The sequence below is a fragment of the Carcharodon carcharias genome, chromosome 15, assembly GCF_017639515.1.
Source record: "Carcharodon carcharias isolate sCarCar2 chromosome 15, sCarCar2.pri, whole genome shotgun sequence".
Classification (NCBI taxonomy): domain Eukaryota; kingdom Metazoa; phylum Chordata; class Chondrichthyes; order Lamniformes; family Lamnidae; genus Carcharodon; species Carcharodon carcharias.
The window spans coordinates 127,551,849-127,565,360 of NC_054481.1; the positions used below are offsets into that span (position 1 = coordinate 127,551,849).

At 37.9% G+C, this 13,512-nt stretch overlaps 1 protein-coding gene across 2 annotated transcripts in view; it reads left to right on the top strand.

Annotated features, from left to right (window-relative positions):
* Positions 1-13,512, top strand: part of ube4b (ubiquitination factor E4B, UFD2 homolog (S. cerevisiae)) — a 76,001-nt gene that overhangs the window by 23,472 nt on the left and 39,017 nt on the right. Inside the window, exons 5-8 of one of the 2 annotated variants that reach the window (XM_041206348.1) lie at positions 553-697; positions 1,271-1,496; positions 3,531-3,950; positions 8,166-8,300. In XM_041206348.1, the coding sequence (XP_041062282.1) occupies positions 553-697; positions 1,271-1,496; positions 3,531-3,950; positions 8,166-8,300 (926 nt within the window). The remainder of the gene's footprint in view (positions 1-552; positions 698-1,270; positions 1,497-3,530; positions 3,951-8,165; positions 8,301-13,512) is intronic. The other variant, XM_041206349.1, reaches the window with a different exon arrangement.

The following is a 13,512-nucleotide window of genomic DNA, read 5'->3' on the forward strand; positions in this document are numbered from 1 at the left end:
TGATTTGCTTTGATCGATATGATTTGATCCTGACTTGGAAAAATAGTTGTTGTTCCTTCACTGTTGCTGGGTCAAAATCCTGGAACTCCCTCCCTCACGGCACTGTGGGTGTACCTGCACCACCTGGACTGCAGTGGTTCAAGAAGGCAGCTCAGCACCTCCTTCTCAATGGCAATTAAAGATGGACAATAAATGTTGGCCTAGCCAGTGATGCTCAGGCCCCATAAATGAATTTAAAAAAAAACTCTGAAATATTAAAATGCCTTGGATAGATTGGATAAGTGCAGTGTTTAATGTAACATTAAGTCGTATAGATGATGAAAGTTCCTGCACCTGATTATTTCAAAGTTAAAAGTTTCTGGCTGGGCTAGCAGAAGGAAGCTACAATTGGAGTCATTGTTCTCGGAGTATGGAGGACAAATATTGATGGAGTTCTTGCTCGTCTTTTCAATTTAATGACCTCACCTACTCCACCTTTCAAGGTGCAGCTCTGGTGTTGTGGATGTCTGCTATCTGCACCAGTCAGTCATTGACAACTGCTTTCATTTTTAGGAACCCTCGTTGGGGTCAGATGTATCAGAAGAACAAGCACTTTCGCTTATATGTAAAATCTTCCGAGTCTCCTGGAAGGAGCGTGATCGGGATGTGATTTTCTTACCTGGTCTGGCTGCAGAGTTTAAACAGAATGCAAAAGAAGGTGAGAACTAACAACAATAATTGATAGGCTGAAATAACCCTTCACCAAATCTTTTCAGCCTAGGACAACCTTCAAGGAAGATTTGGAAAGTCACGCCCTTCCTTACTTGTGTTTTGTGTCTTAGCTCTCAGTTGTTCTAATGTCAGGATTCTGTTTGTCAGATTTTATTTCTCTGTTTGAGAGTCATTCTGTTCTGCATTCCCCTAATATGATTTAAATATTTAGCAATATGGGGCAGCTTTTGTTATTCATACAGGGGATTAGAAAATGTCCCTCCAAGTCCATGTGCTGACTCTAAATTGGTCTGCATGGGCATCCAGAGTTCAGGATAAGTTTTGACTTGTAAATGGACCTCCAGCTGGCTAATAATAAAATTAATTGCAGTGTACGTTTGTAGAGGGGAAGCTGGCTCCTCAGTTTGCCCAGTAGGATTAAGCAATAGTAATCCATGCTCTATTCTGAGAGGCACAATATTATGAAGCAAATAAATTAGGTGTGAAAAGGTCTGCTATAATCTAACTCTGTAGGAATCAAATTGAATATTATCTGTTGAAGTATATTTTGCTTGACTAGTTTTCTCAGACTGGAAAGACTTGATTGGCCAGATTCTAATGGAGGTTCTGATGCTGTCCACTCAAATGCCAGAAGACAACCCATTTGCCAGTTTGACCGCCACCTCTCAACCTATTGCAGCAGCTGCAAGGTCACCTGACAGGAATTTGCCCCTTAACCCTTCAAGTCATGGAACAAGTCCTATGTTTTGCAGCCCGGGCTCTTTTGGCGCCAGTTCTTTATCGAGGTAAGTGTGATAAGAGTCCAGATGTTTTCTGACCTGTTCAAATGTTTACAAGTAAATTCAGGGCTTATAATGTGGAGTGGTGTTTTTATAATTGCATTGAAAATATTGGTGACAAAAAAAAAGCATAGGAGTGGGTGTAGTGAAATAACCAATCACAATTTTTAATGTTATACAGTACTTGCTCTCTACCAATCTTCTAAAGGACATGAAATGGGACATTTTCATAATTTGAAACCGTATTATTTGGTGTATGCTTTTGAAAAAGAAGGCTTTTGTGTATTACATTATAATCTTTTCTGGTTTATCTTTTCCTTTCTTTGATTAAATCCGGAAATTCTGCCTTTGATCCTTCACTTGTGTTTAACATTTTGTCTTCCCACTTTTTGTTCTTGCCATGCAATTCTAGTTTTTTTTCTAATAGCTGAAGATATAGGCGTGGTTAATAATTGTGCATTGGAAAAACATTTATCGACTCACTGCTGGAGTGTCATTTCCTATGTATCGGTGCACTTCTCCATTTATTGGAATGCTCAGCTCTGAGACCTTTTTCCTTTTGGAGAGTGTAGGAATGCAGTCAAGTGTTCATGTCCCTCATATGCATCAAGAATAAAGATGCAGCATATATACCAGTTGACTCCAGTAATTAGCTCAAATTACTATATAAAATAATGTATATCATTTGGTTTTAAATCTAAATAATTTTCACAAAGTAGTTGGCTCAGATTTTAGCATTGGCAATTGTCTATCAAATATAGGTTTATGATGGGTTATACGTATTGTGTATATTTTAGATAATGCTTGAAAGTGATGAGTAAACCACTGGATAGCAAGTGAATGAGGTACATTGACCCTGTCATAGTGTTTTATTTTTCAGAATTTGCTATTTAAAAAAAAAATCACTTCTAATTAGGACTGGAATGGGTGGGGGGGGATTTGTTTTTTCACATGTTTTATCTATAGTAGTTTCGACAGCTGGCTGGCTAGTTCCTGTGACAACTTCTGGACTTGTGTTGTGTTATTTAATACTCGGAGGAAGGGAGCCTATGACACAACTAAGACTTGTGGTAGGAAGAGAGGCTTGGAATAAGACTGAATTAAATCCAGTGCTGTCACGGACTACAAATCATTTTGGTCAAGATTTGTAAAACCCATAAATTTAAGTATAAACCAATGTTGTAAATCAAATTTGTGTAGCATGAATACTGGACATTGTTTAGTTCTCATTGAACTAGAGTTAATGTGTTACTTTCTCAATTTTGATCCAATGTATGCTCATAATTGGAGGCTAAAGTAAAGTAGGATTTTTTTCGATTAATGTTCCATTGACATTAATTATAAAAACTTTATTTTGATTGTGCTTATTTTCCAGTAACTTTAAACATGTTTGAATAAATTCTCCATGCTAATCAATTCCTAGTTCAGGACATATTTTTGTCTTAGAAGAAAGTACTTGAGGCAGTGATTAGATGCTTTCAACTAATTGTTTTTTCCGATAATGTTGGCAAGAATTCCTGTAGCTTTGAATGGGGCTGATTTATTTCTGTGTAAAACAACGTTCCTTCTCTTAATGTCACTACAGCAATTTAATAAAATCAGGAATACCTTGATGCCAACTGTTTGTTATTTGCTGTAATAATTGAAGAAGTGAGGGAGTGAAAAACAAATGATTTACGTCAGTGGCTATGATGGTAAAATCTATTTTACCAGTGTTTTGTGTTCCAATAATGATATAGAACTGAAGTGTAAGCTGCTGTGCTATTTAATGTGATTAAGCTCTTCATGACTACTCATAAAATGTGGTTGTTTTGTGATTTCCTGGGTATTGTAAGAACATTACTTAATTCACATTGTCATCATTTGCAGAATTAATTGGGATTAATGCTTCCACTGTGTATATGAATGCTAATATATGTGGAAGCATAAATACAGGCTTTTCTAGTGCAATTCTAGTGTTACAACCCTGTTGATCTTTTACATGCTGTTTTCATTTTTCTCTCTTCTTGCTTTCTAACTTCTCTCATCTCAATATTCTAGTCTGTATGGAAGCAGCCCAACTTCTCGATCCTTTACAGCAAGCCAGCCTTCCAAGATTGCTGGCAGTGCGCACCAGCAGCCTAACTTTGCAAGCCCTGTTTCACTGACGCCCAGTTCTCCATGCCAACGTACAATGGCAACTAGTTCATCCTCAACTCAGGCCAGTTCTTCAGGACAACCATCATTGACCAGGAGCTGCCCACCCTTATTCTCAACTTCTCCCAGGCTAAGAAACGTTCATACAAACCCATTGCCAATCACACCTGTGTCTTCTAGCCCGCAAACCATAACCACTAGCCCTTCATCAATCCAAATGAGTTCTCCAAGACGACGACCCTCTGTCATGGGTCCACCGTTATTTCTAGTCACTTCTCCTCCAGCAGCCTCCCGCTCCTCTCCACTGAACCAGCTACCGCCTAGGTATTGTACATTAGAATGTATCAAGTTGTGAAAAAATCCAAGTTATGAAAAAAGTCCTGTTCTGAGCTCTTCTAAATATTTTTATATTAGGACATTTATTCAAATTTAGGATAGTGTTTTTTAGATATAAAATATACAAATTTGAATTACCATAACAGTCACAAGTACACAAACTAAGTTTTCAACACACTTTCACTTCTTTGTTTTAGCATGAGCAGTTTAAAAAAAAATGACTAGATCTTTAATTGCCTTGACGCATGGGATTTGCCACCTTTTTAGGTAGACCACTCAATCTAGTATACCAAGAGAATGTAGTAAACCTGGGAAGTAAGAGCAGATCAGGAAAATTCCTCAGTATTCCAGCTTCTGCTAACGGCAAGATTGAATAAATTTGTAGGCACTTAAGATGCCTATCCATTAAATTGTTTTTAGCGCTGTCCATAATGACGATATTCAACTATACCCAAGATAAATGGGATACATTTTAAGAATAGGTTAGAGAATACAAAGCAACCATATTCCATTATGAAAAAAGTGTAACCAAGGAAAACTGATGGCGGGGGTGGGTGGGGGAACAAATAAGTAATATAAAAGCAAAATACTGCGGATGCTGGAAATCTGAAACAAAAATTGCTGGAAAAACTCAGCAGGTCTGACAGCCTCTGTGAAGAGGAAGACCAGAGTTAATGTTTTGAGTCCATGAAGAGTCATACGGACTCGAAACGTTAACTCTATCTTCCTCTCCACAAACAAAGTAATATGGTGGGGGAAAGAGACAAGTTCCCAAGTATAATTCTGCAGATAAAATGGGGATAGATAATAGAACAAGGTTAAGAAACTGGTCAAAAGAGCTTTATTAGAAAGCAAAATTAAGATTAAGGGGAATATAAAGTACAGTGTAAAAGGCCTTTATAGATTATATATATATTCATGGCAAAATGGAGGCCAGGAGCACAGTAAGATTCCAAGTGTGCCTCTAATAAATGTCTTAAGCAATGGTAGATATCTGAAACACTTATTGATATCAATGTTCACTTGAGAAACTGTAGGCTTCCTTCCCTGTTAAAGGTGGAATTTCCAGGGAGGATGAACAAAATATTAAATGTTAGGAATTATGATGAGACAATTAGGCTGAGAGCATCAGAACAGGAGGCATCACCTGACCTGGATCAGTTGCTCGCTATGGTCCTAGAAAAGTGGCATATGAAATTGGTCATATTCTGGCAGGCATTTTTTTAAGGAATTCATTCTTAATGGGTACAATGCTTGAAGATTGGAAAAATCAAAAATGTTATGCCTGTTATAAAAATGGTTATAAATTTAGCCTAGCCATGGAGTAGGTAAAGCTTAAAGGCATCAAATGAAAGTAGAAAGTAATGAAGCACTGATGAAAAACTTGGACCAATAAGAGGGGATTGGTATGGCTTTATGGGTGGAAGTCACCTGGAATGCTATATGTATTTTTATGCTACAATGAGGACATCCTGGCTTTAGAGAGACTGAAGAGGAGGGCAGCTAATCTGACATCCAGGAATAGGCACTTGAATTTAGAGAGGCTGAAGAAGCTGCAGAAATGAAGCTTGGGAGACCTTGTCAAAGCTTTCAAGATTTTGAGCATTATAATTAAACTGAGCGCCAGTTTGCATAACCAAAAACACAGCAACAGAGGCCACGGATGCAAGCTTAGAACAGGAAAGGTGAACAGCTTAGATTTAACTATTTCACATGATAGATGTTGAAGATGTGGAACAAACAGCTCAGGGAGACAATTAAGGGCAATTATTTTGACCCAGGAGCTGAATAGTTTTATTTTTGGTGGAAGAATTGATTAAGAAATAGTGAGTAGCATATGGTCTTGAATTTGAACCAGCTAGAGGGGTTGCAGTGGTCTTTTCCTGTCCTGTCTGCTTATGTGTTTGCTGAGCATGTCAATTTCAGAAATTGCAGTTTATGCTCATGCTGCTGACTTCCCTTTCTTTTTGTCCTGAGTTCTTCATTATAGGCCCATATAAACAGTGCATTCCTAAAATTGACAATGCTGCAGAAAATTGAATATACATCTGGCAGATCGAGCTAGAAATAAAAATGCTGAAACAGTTTAAAAGATTTAGTACTGCAGATGTAGTCATCTGCCCTTAAAGACACTTTAATAGTTCAATAATTCTCAATCGTTTGTAAAGGTGCTGTTTCTGGAAAAATTCAGCTCATCACTACTTTTCCCACATTTAAAGGTACTTATAGAATATCCTTGTGAAGCTTCAGAATTTGCAGCAGTTCCTATTGAAAGGCACACAACGGTATTTTCATCTAAAGCAAAATACTGTTGGTGCTGGAAACCTGAAATAACAAAATGCTGGAAATACTCAGCAGGTTAGACAGCATCTGTGAAAAGAAATAGAGTTAATGTTTCAGGTTGTGATAAAGGATCATCAACCTCATATGTTAACTCGTTCTCTCCACAAATGCGGTCTGACCTGAATATTTTCAGCATTTTCTGCGTTTATTTCAGAACAGTATCTACTATCTTCCATATATGGTAATTGGATTTACATGGTGCATAATTCCTTCTTTTTTCTGTTACCATTCTTGACTCAAATCAATATTGTTATAGCCTCATTATTAAGATTGTGCCCAAGGGTGATTACTAAATATCAAGTGAAGTTCACATTCTGTAGTACCTATAGAGTACTTGAAATAAGTTTTTCCATAGTTCGCTTTTTTATTGGAATCTTTGTCACCCTCTTATGTTGCACTTGCATTGATATTAGCAATGAAAAGTTTAAAGTAGTCTAACTTGTGGTATGTTGGTGTTATTGACATTAGTTATTATAACAAAAAAATTCTCATTCATTCTGAATGGTAGAAATCACTTGACTTTGATAAAACTTCTGGAATTTCAGTTTAAAATGAATTTGTTCTAGAAGATTTGGCTTGTAAAATTATTTTTGAGATTTTTGGAAGTTTTTCTCACACCATAAGAGATGACATTGCAGAGGAAAGAAACACTTGGGCATTCAGCACCTACATCAAACTCTTCTAGCTAAGCTTGAACATGGATAGTACAGGGTGAAATTCCATTTATTCTGTTTCAGTAATGTGTCTTAACTCAAGTCTGAGACAAAATCCTTTGCATCAATGGCCATTGTAGCCTTTCTGAACGAGACTCTCATTCCATTAATACTGGGTTGAGAGAGTAGATGTTTTTTGTAGCAGCTGACTAGCTGAACACTTTCTAAGTTACAAAGCTTTTGATTGGTCCTTTTTAACATTTTATTTATATCTTTTATGATTCAATGAACTTGAAGGACGCATCGTAACTTATCACTGCTGTCTTCACTAGCTTATTGAGTTAACATTCTCAAGGTTACTAATTATCAATTTTAGTAAAAGGACCTATCTTGATGGGCCTTGAAAATGGCTCCAGTAGAATTTGATTTGTCTTTTCTGTTTAGAATTAGGTGTTCATTTAGCTACTTGAATATTTGTGTCATCCTCTGTATTTTCTCAACAGTATTGGTAATAGTACCTTTATAATTGAGTGTGAGCTGAATTTCTCCATGATACTGGGTGATTTACTCCTAAACTTAAAGATTAGACGGAATCAAATCAGTTGCAATTATAAGCTGGCTATTTGCAGAAGTACAAAATTATGTTAATTCCAATGTAAACTTTTCTTTCTTAAAATTAAGTTTCACAGAATCAACTTTGATGGGTTTGGCTATTGGTTATAGAACATCATTACAGAGCATAGATCTGGACCTCTGCAGTACTTATGAAAGTTACAGCATGTCTAATCCATTAGAAATGAATTACACAGTTTATTAAAAGCAAAATACTGTGGATGCTGGAAATCTAGAACAAAAACAAAAATACCTGGAAAAACTCAGCAGGCCCCAACAGCATCTGCGGAGAGGGACACAGTTGACGTTTTGAATCTGTATGACCCTTCATCAGAACTAAGAAATACCATATTTCTTAGTTCTGATGAAGGGTCATACAGACTCGAAACGTCAACTGTGTCCCTCTCTGCAGATGCTGTCGGGCCTGCTGAGTTTTTACAGTTTGTTCTTAACTGTATTCTAGGACTCAATTGTTTAACACACTCAAATACATTACATTTAAGCACAATACATCATATTTCATGTTTTGATTCAATGTCTTTTTTCCCCTCAATCTTGGTTTTTATGCTAAATATCTCAATCTTCCCTCTGGTAGTATCTACAACAACCCCTTTTCCCTTCTCCTCTTCGCTCTTTCTGATTTACCTGAGGACAGCAGTGATGATGATGATGACGATGATGATGATGAGGAAGATGATGTTGATTTGTCTAGTGTCCAGTTTGGTTCCAGGTATTGGTTGTACAAGGCTGGCAGCTTTTGTTATAACAGGCATGGGGTTAAGCATTTGAATGTGCAACTAACAGTGTGATTTTTTTTATATACATAGCTACAGTAGGATCTTTTTATTACCTTGACCCATTCCTTCATTTCTTATGACACATTCTTTCACTTTGCTCACTTGTACACTGCTTTGTTTGAGTTTTGAGCTTTTTATTTGAGCTGTAAATGCTGTGCTGGGGAGTGAGCCCTGTTGGTATAGTGTCGCTGAAAATGTATAAGTATTTGTCAGTAAACTGAAGTTCCTTGCCTCCATTCTTGGACCTTAAACCAGATGTAAAGAAGTGTACAACCATAGTCCTGAATAACACTCCTTTGCCTTTTTAAAATATTGAGTGCTCAATGGTGTGGATTATGATTGCAACCCTATGACACTTCATTTATGATGTTGTACGTTGGTGCTGTAATGTACTGTGCTGGTATTTGTCCTTGAAAATAAATATAATGCTTGCCACATAGAAGCAAATTGAAATATTGCAGTAATGGAGATGCAAACCTGCAACCATGGATATGAATGTCTCCACCATTTGATTTCATTTACTAAGAAACAGTCAAATGGCATTTTCTGAATGGATCAACAGTACCTATAAGTATGGCTACAAATACAATTCATTGACAGTATTGGATAGTTTTCTAAAAACCTAAAGTCCAGTGTTATTGAATTTGAATATACTTTGTTCACTGTAACTGTATTGAAATGTGATGTGGTTTAAAAAATTGGTAAAACCGATTGCTAATGAAATGTTCGGACTGCATGTTCAATAGTTGAACATATTTGAATCGTTTATATTCCCTTGGTAACAAAATTGGGAAGTACCCTTGTGTGCAGTGCAAGCTGAAAATGTTCTGATTTGTTGTACTCCTGCCACCTTGTTTGGATTTGGGAAGACATGGTATGGTTTATATATCCTGATGAGCTGTTCCTTGTACGTAATGAGACATAATTTTATACCTGTGATTTCATTTGAGACAATTTCCCAATTTTAGTTAGGTTTAATGGAAATTGATATGGAAAGGAGAAATCCATGACCTCGTCTTGAAAGGCTAGTCTTAATGATTTTTCTTTTTGTAATTGTTTACAGAGCAATCTAAATAGAGAATTTAGAGTAGATTGCTTGCATTTCCTCTGCTTTTGCAGCAAATCTATTATGTAGACAGAAACGGTGGGAAAGAACATTAGAGAAATAATGTTTCTCTAATTACATTGCATGGTTTCCTTCAATGTCACTGGGTCAAAATCCTGGAACTCCTTCCCTAATAGCACTGTGGATGTATCTATACAACATGGGTTGCAAAGGTTCAAGAAGGCAGCTCTCCACCACCACCTTCCCGAGGGCAATTGGGGATGGGTAATAAACGCTGGCCTTGTCAGCGACGCCCACATCCCATGAATGAATTTTAAAAACCATTACCGTCCACTAATGCCAATGAAATTATCAATCTTTTAGAACCAAGATGCATGTAATTCACTACTGCAGGAAAACATGGAGGATAGTCTGTCGAAGTGTATTTGAATACTGCCCTCTCACCTCTGGACTTGGATTTAAAGTCAGCAAAGTTGATCAAGTGGAAGTCTGCTCTTTCTTAGCTGTAGAGATCTTCCATGGAGCACGTTTGAGCCATTCATGACTTTGTAATACAAAATTGCTCCATGTTGGTGGATTGGGCAGACAAGTGGCAGATGAAGTTCAATGAAGAGAAGTGCGAGATGATTTGTTTTGGCAGGAAAGAAATAGTGAGACAGTGTAAAATAAATGGCGAGCCTGTAAAGGAGGTGCAGGAACAGAGGGACCTCGTTGTATACGTACATAGGTCATTGAAGATGGCAGGGCATGTTGAGAGAGCAGTTAATAAAGAATAGGCTCTATTAATAGGGGTATTGAGTACAAGAGTAAGGAGGTCATGTTGAACCTGTATAAGAGACTAGGCCTCATCTGGAGTACCGTGTCCAGTTCTGGGTGCCATACTTGAAGGATGTGAAGGCGTTGGAGAGAATACAGAGGAGATTCACAAGAATGATTCCCAGGATGAAGAACTGTAGCTACAAGGATAGATTGAAGAGGTTGGGACTGTTTCCCTTGGAGAAAAGAAGCCTGGGAGGAGACTTGATAGAGGTATTAAAGATCCTGAGGCGTCTAGACAGGGTAAATAGTGAGAAACCTGTCCCACTCAAGAGAACGTCAAGAACTAGGGGGCACAAATTCAGAATAATTGGCAGAAGGATGTGATGTGAGGAAAATTTTTTCACCCAGAGAGTGGTTGAAGTCTGGAACCAACTTCCTGAAAGGGTGGTGGAGGCAGGTTTGATTGAGGTATTCAAAAGGGAATTGGACTGCTATCTGAAAAGAGAGATGTGCAAGGTTGTGGGGATAAGGCAGAGGAGTGGGACTAGGTGGAATGCTCTTTCAGAGAGCCAGTGCAGACTCGATGAGTCAAATGGCCTCCTGCACTGTAGAGATACTGGTGATACTGTGAATTGACCAACTTTGAGCATTCATGATATTCTGATGGTATTGTGTTCTTCTGAGGTTAAAGGCACACTGCTGTCTAATCCAGATGTGAACTAAAATGCTTCTCAAGTGTGAAATGAGTGGCAATGTATTAACATATTTGATTTAATTTCAAGTTTGTTTTGGACTCTCATGTGCAATTTGTTTTATATTGATCAGTTAATAAGTGACACTGCAAAGTATTATGGTGATCATTTTTTTTAGCGGTCATATTTTAGTGGTCGTACTAAAATAACTGAGGTTTGGTTGAGAAACCAACTGTTATCTGCCATGTTTCTATTGGGCACAGCCTATTTGTTTCATTATTTAGTCTGTTAAGCTTCACTATTTAGACGCTTTGTTCCTAGGAAACAGTGACCACAACATGGTAGAATTTAGCATTCAGTTGGAGAGTGGGAAATTTGGGTTGGAAACAACTGTGCAAAACTTGAATAAGGGTAATTACAAAGGAGGGAGGGCACAGTTGGCTGGAGTGGACTGGGAAAGGAGTTTGGTAGCAAAGACGGTTGATGGACAATGGCAGACGTTTAAGAAAATAGTTCATGCTTCACAACAAAGAGAGATCCCAGTGAGGAGGAAGGATTCTAGGAAGGGGATAAACTCACCATGATTAACCAAGGAAGTTAAGGATAGTATCAAACTGAAAGAAAAAACATACAATGTGGTAAAGATTAGTGGTATACCAGAGGATTGGGAAAGTTTTAAAAACCAACAAAAGATGACCAGAAAAATAATGAGGGAGAAAATAAACTTTGAGGGTAAACTAGCAAGTAATATAAAAACAGTAAGAGCTTCTTTAAATATATAAAAAGGAAGAGAGAGGTCAAAGTGAACATAGGCCCCTTAGAGAATGAGGCTGGGGAAATAATAATGGGGAACCAGGAAATGGCAGAGGAGTTGAATAAATACTTTGCTTCAGCCTTCACAGTAGAAGACACTAATAGCATTCCAAAAATACTAAATAATCTAGGGACAAAAGTAGGGGAGGAAATAAATACAATAACTATCACTGAGAAAAAATACTAGGGCAACTAATGGGGCTAAAGGCCGATAAGTCCCCTCGACCTGATGGGTTGCATCCTAGGATATTAAAGGAAGTAGCTACAGAGATAATGGATGCATTGGTAGTAATCCTCCAAGAATCCTTAATCTCTGGGACTTTTCCAGTATCTTGGAAAACTGCCAATGTAGCACTCTTATTCAAAAAGGGAGGGAGACAAAAAACAGGTAACTGTAAGCCAGTTAGCTTAACATCCATCATTGGGAAAATATTTAGAGTCCATTATAAAGGATGTAATATCAGAGCATTTAAAAATGCATAATATAATCAAGCAGAGTCAGCATGGTATCATGAAGGGGGGAAAAATGCCTGACAAATTTATTAGAATTCTTTGAGGAGGTAACAAGCAGGACAGATAAAGGGGAACCAGCAGATGTAATGTATTTGGATTTCCAAAAGGCGTTCGATAAGGTACCGCACAAAAAGCTATTTAATAAGATAAGAGCCCATGGTGTTGGGGTAGTATATTAGATAGAAGATTGGCTAACTAATAGAAGACGGAAAGTTGGGAGAAGGGCATTTTCAGGATGGCAACCTGTAACTAGTGGAGTGCCATGGGGATCAGGACTGGGGTCACAATTATTTACAATATATATTAATGAATTGGATAAGGGAAGCGACCGTACTATCGCCAAGTTTGCGGATGACACAAAAATAGGTGGGAAGGCAAATAGTGAGGATGACAGAGTCTACAGAGGGATATCGACAGGTTAAGTGAGTGGGCAAAAACTTGACGGATAGAATATAATGTGGGAAATGTGAGGTTATGCACTTTGGGAAAGGATAGAGGAGTTGAATATTATTTAAGTGGAGGAAGACTGCAGAAAGCTGCAGCACAGAAAGTTAGCATACAAGTTCAGCAAGTAATAGGGAAGGCAAATGGAATATTGGCCTTTATTTCAAGGGAATGGAGTATAAAAATAGGGAAGCCTTGCTAAAACTACACAAGGCACTAGGTAGAACACACTTAGAATACTGTGAATGATTTTGGCCCCCTTATCTAAGGAAAGATGTACTGACATTGGAGGCAGTCCAGAGAAGGTTCACTAGGTTGATCCTGGATATGGAGGGATTTTCTTTTTAGGAAATGTTGAGTAGGTTGGGCCTGTACTCATTGGAATATAGAAGAATGAGAAGTGACCTTATTGAAGCATATAAGATTCTTAGGGGGCTTGACAGGGTAGATGTTGAGAGGTTGTTTTCCCCTTGTGGGAGAGTCTAGGACCAGAGAGCATAATCTTAAAGTGAGGGGTCGCCCATTTAAGACAGAGATGAGGAGGAATTTCTTCTCTGAGAGCAGTGAATCTGTGGAATTCTTTACTACAGAGAGCTGTAGAGGCTGGATCATTAAGTATATTCAAGGCTGAGGTAGACCCATTTTTTTAATCAGTAAGGGAATCGAGTTATGGGGAAAAGGCAGGGAAATAGAGTTGAGGGTTATAAGATCAGCCTTGATCTCACTGAATGGTGGAGCAGACTCGATAGGCCGAATGGCCTACTTCTCCTATGTCTAATGGTCTCTTGTGCCTTTGAACAGCATGCATTGAAAAGTTTGACTGTATATACCTGGATTTATGCATGTTCACTAACTTGA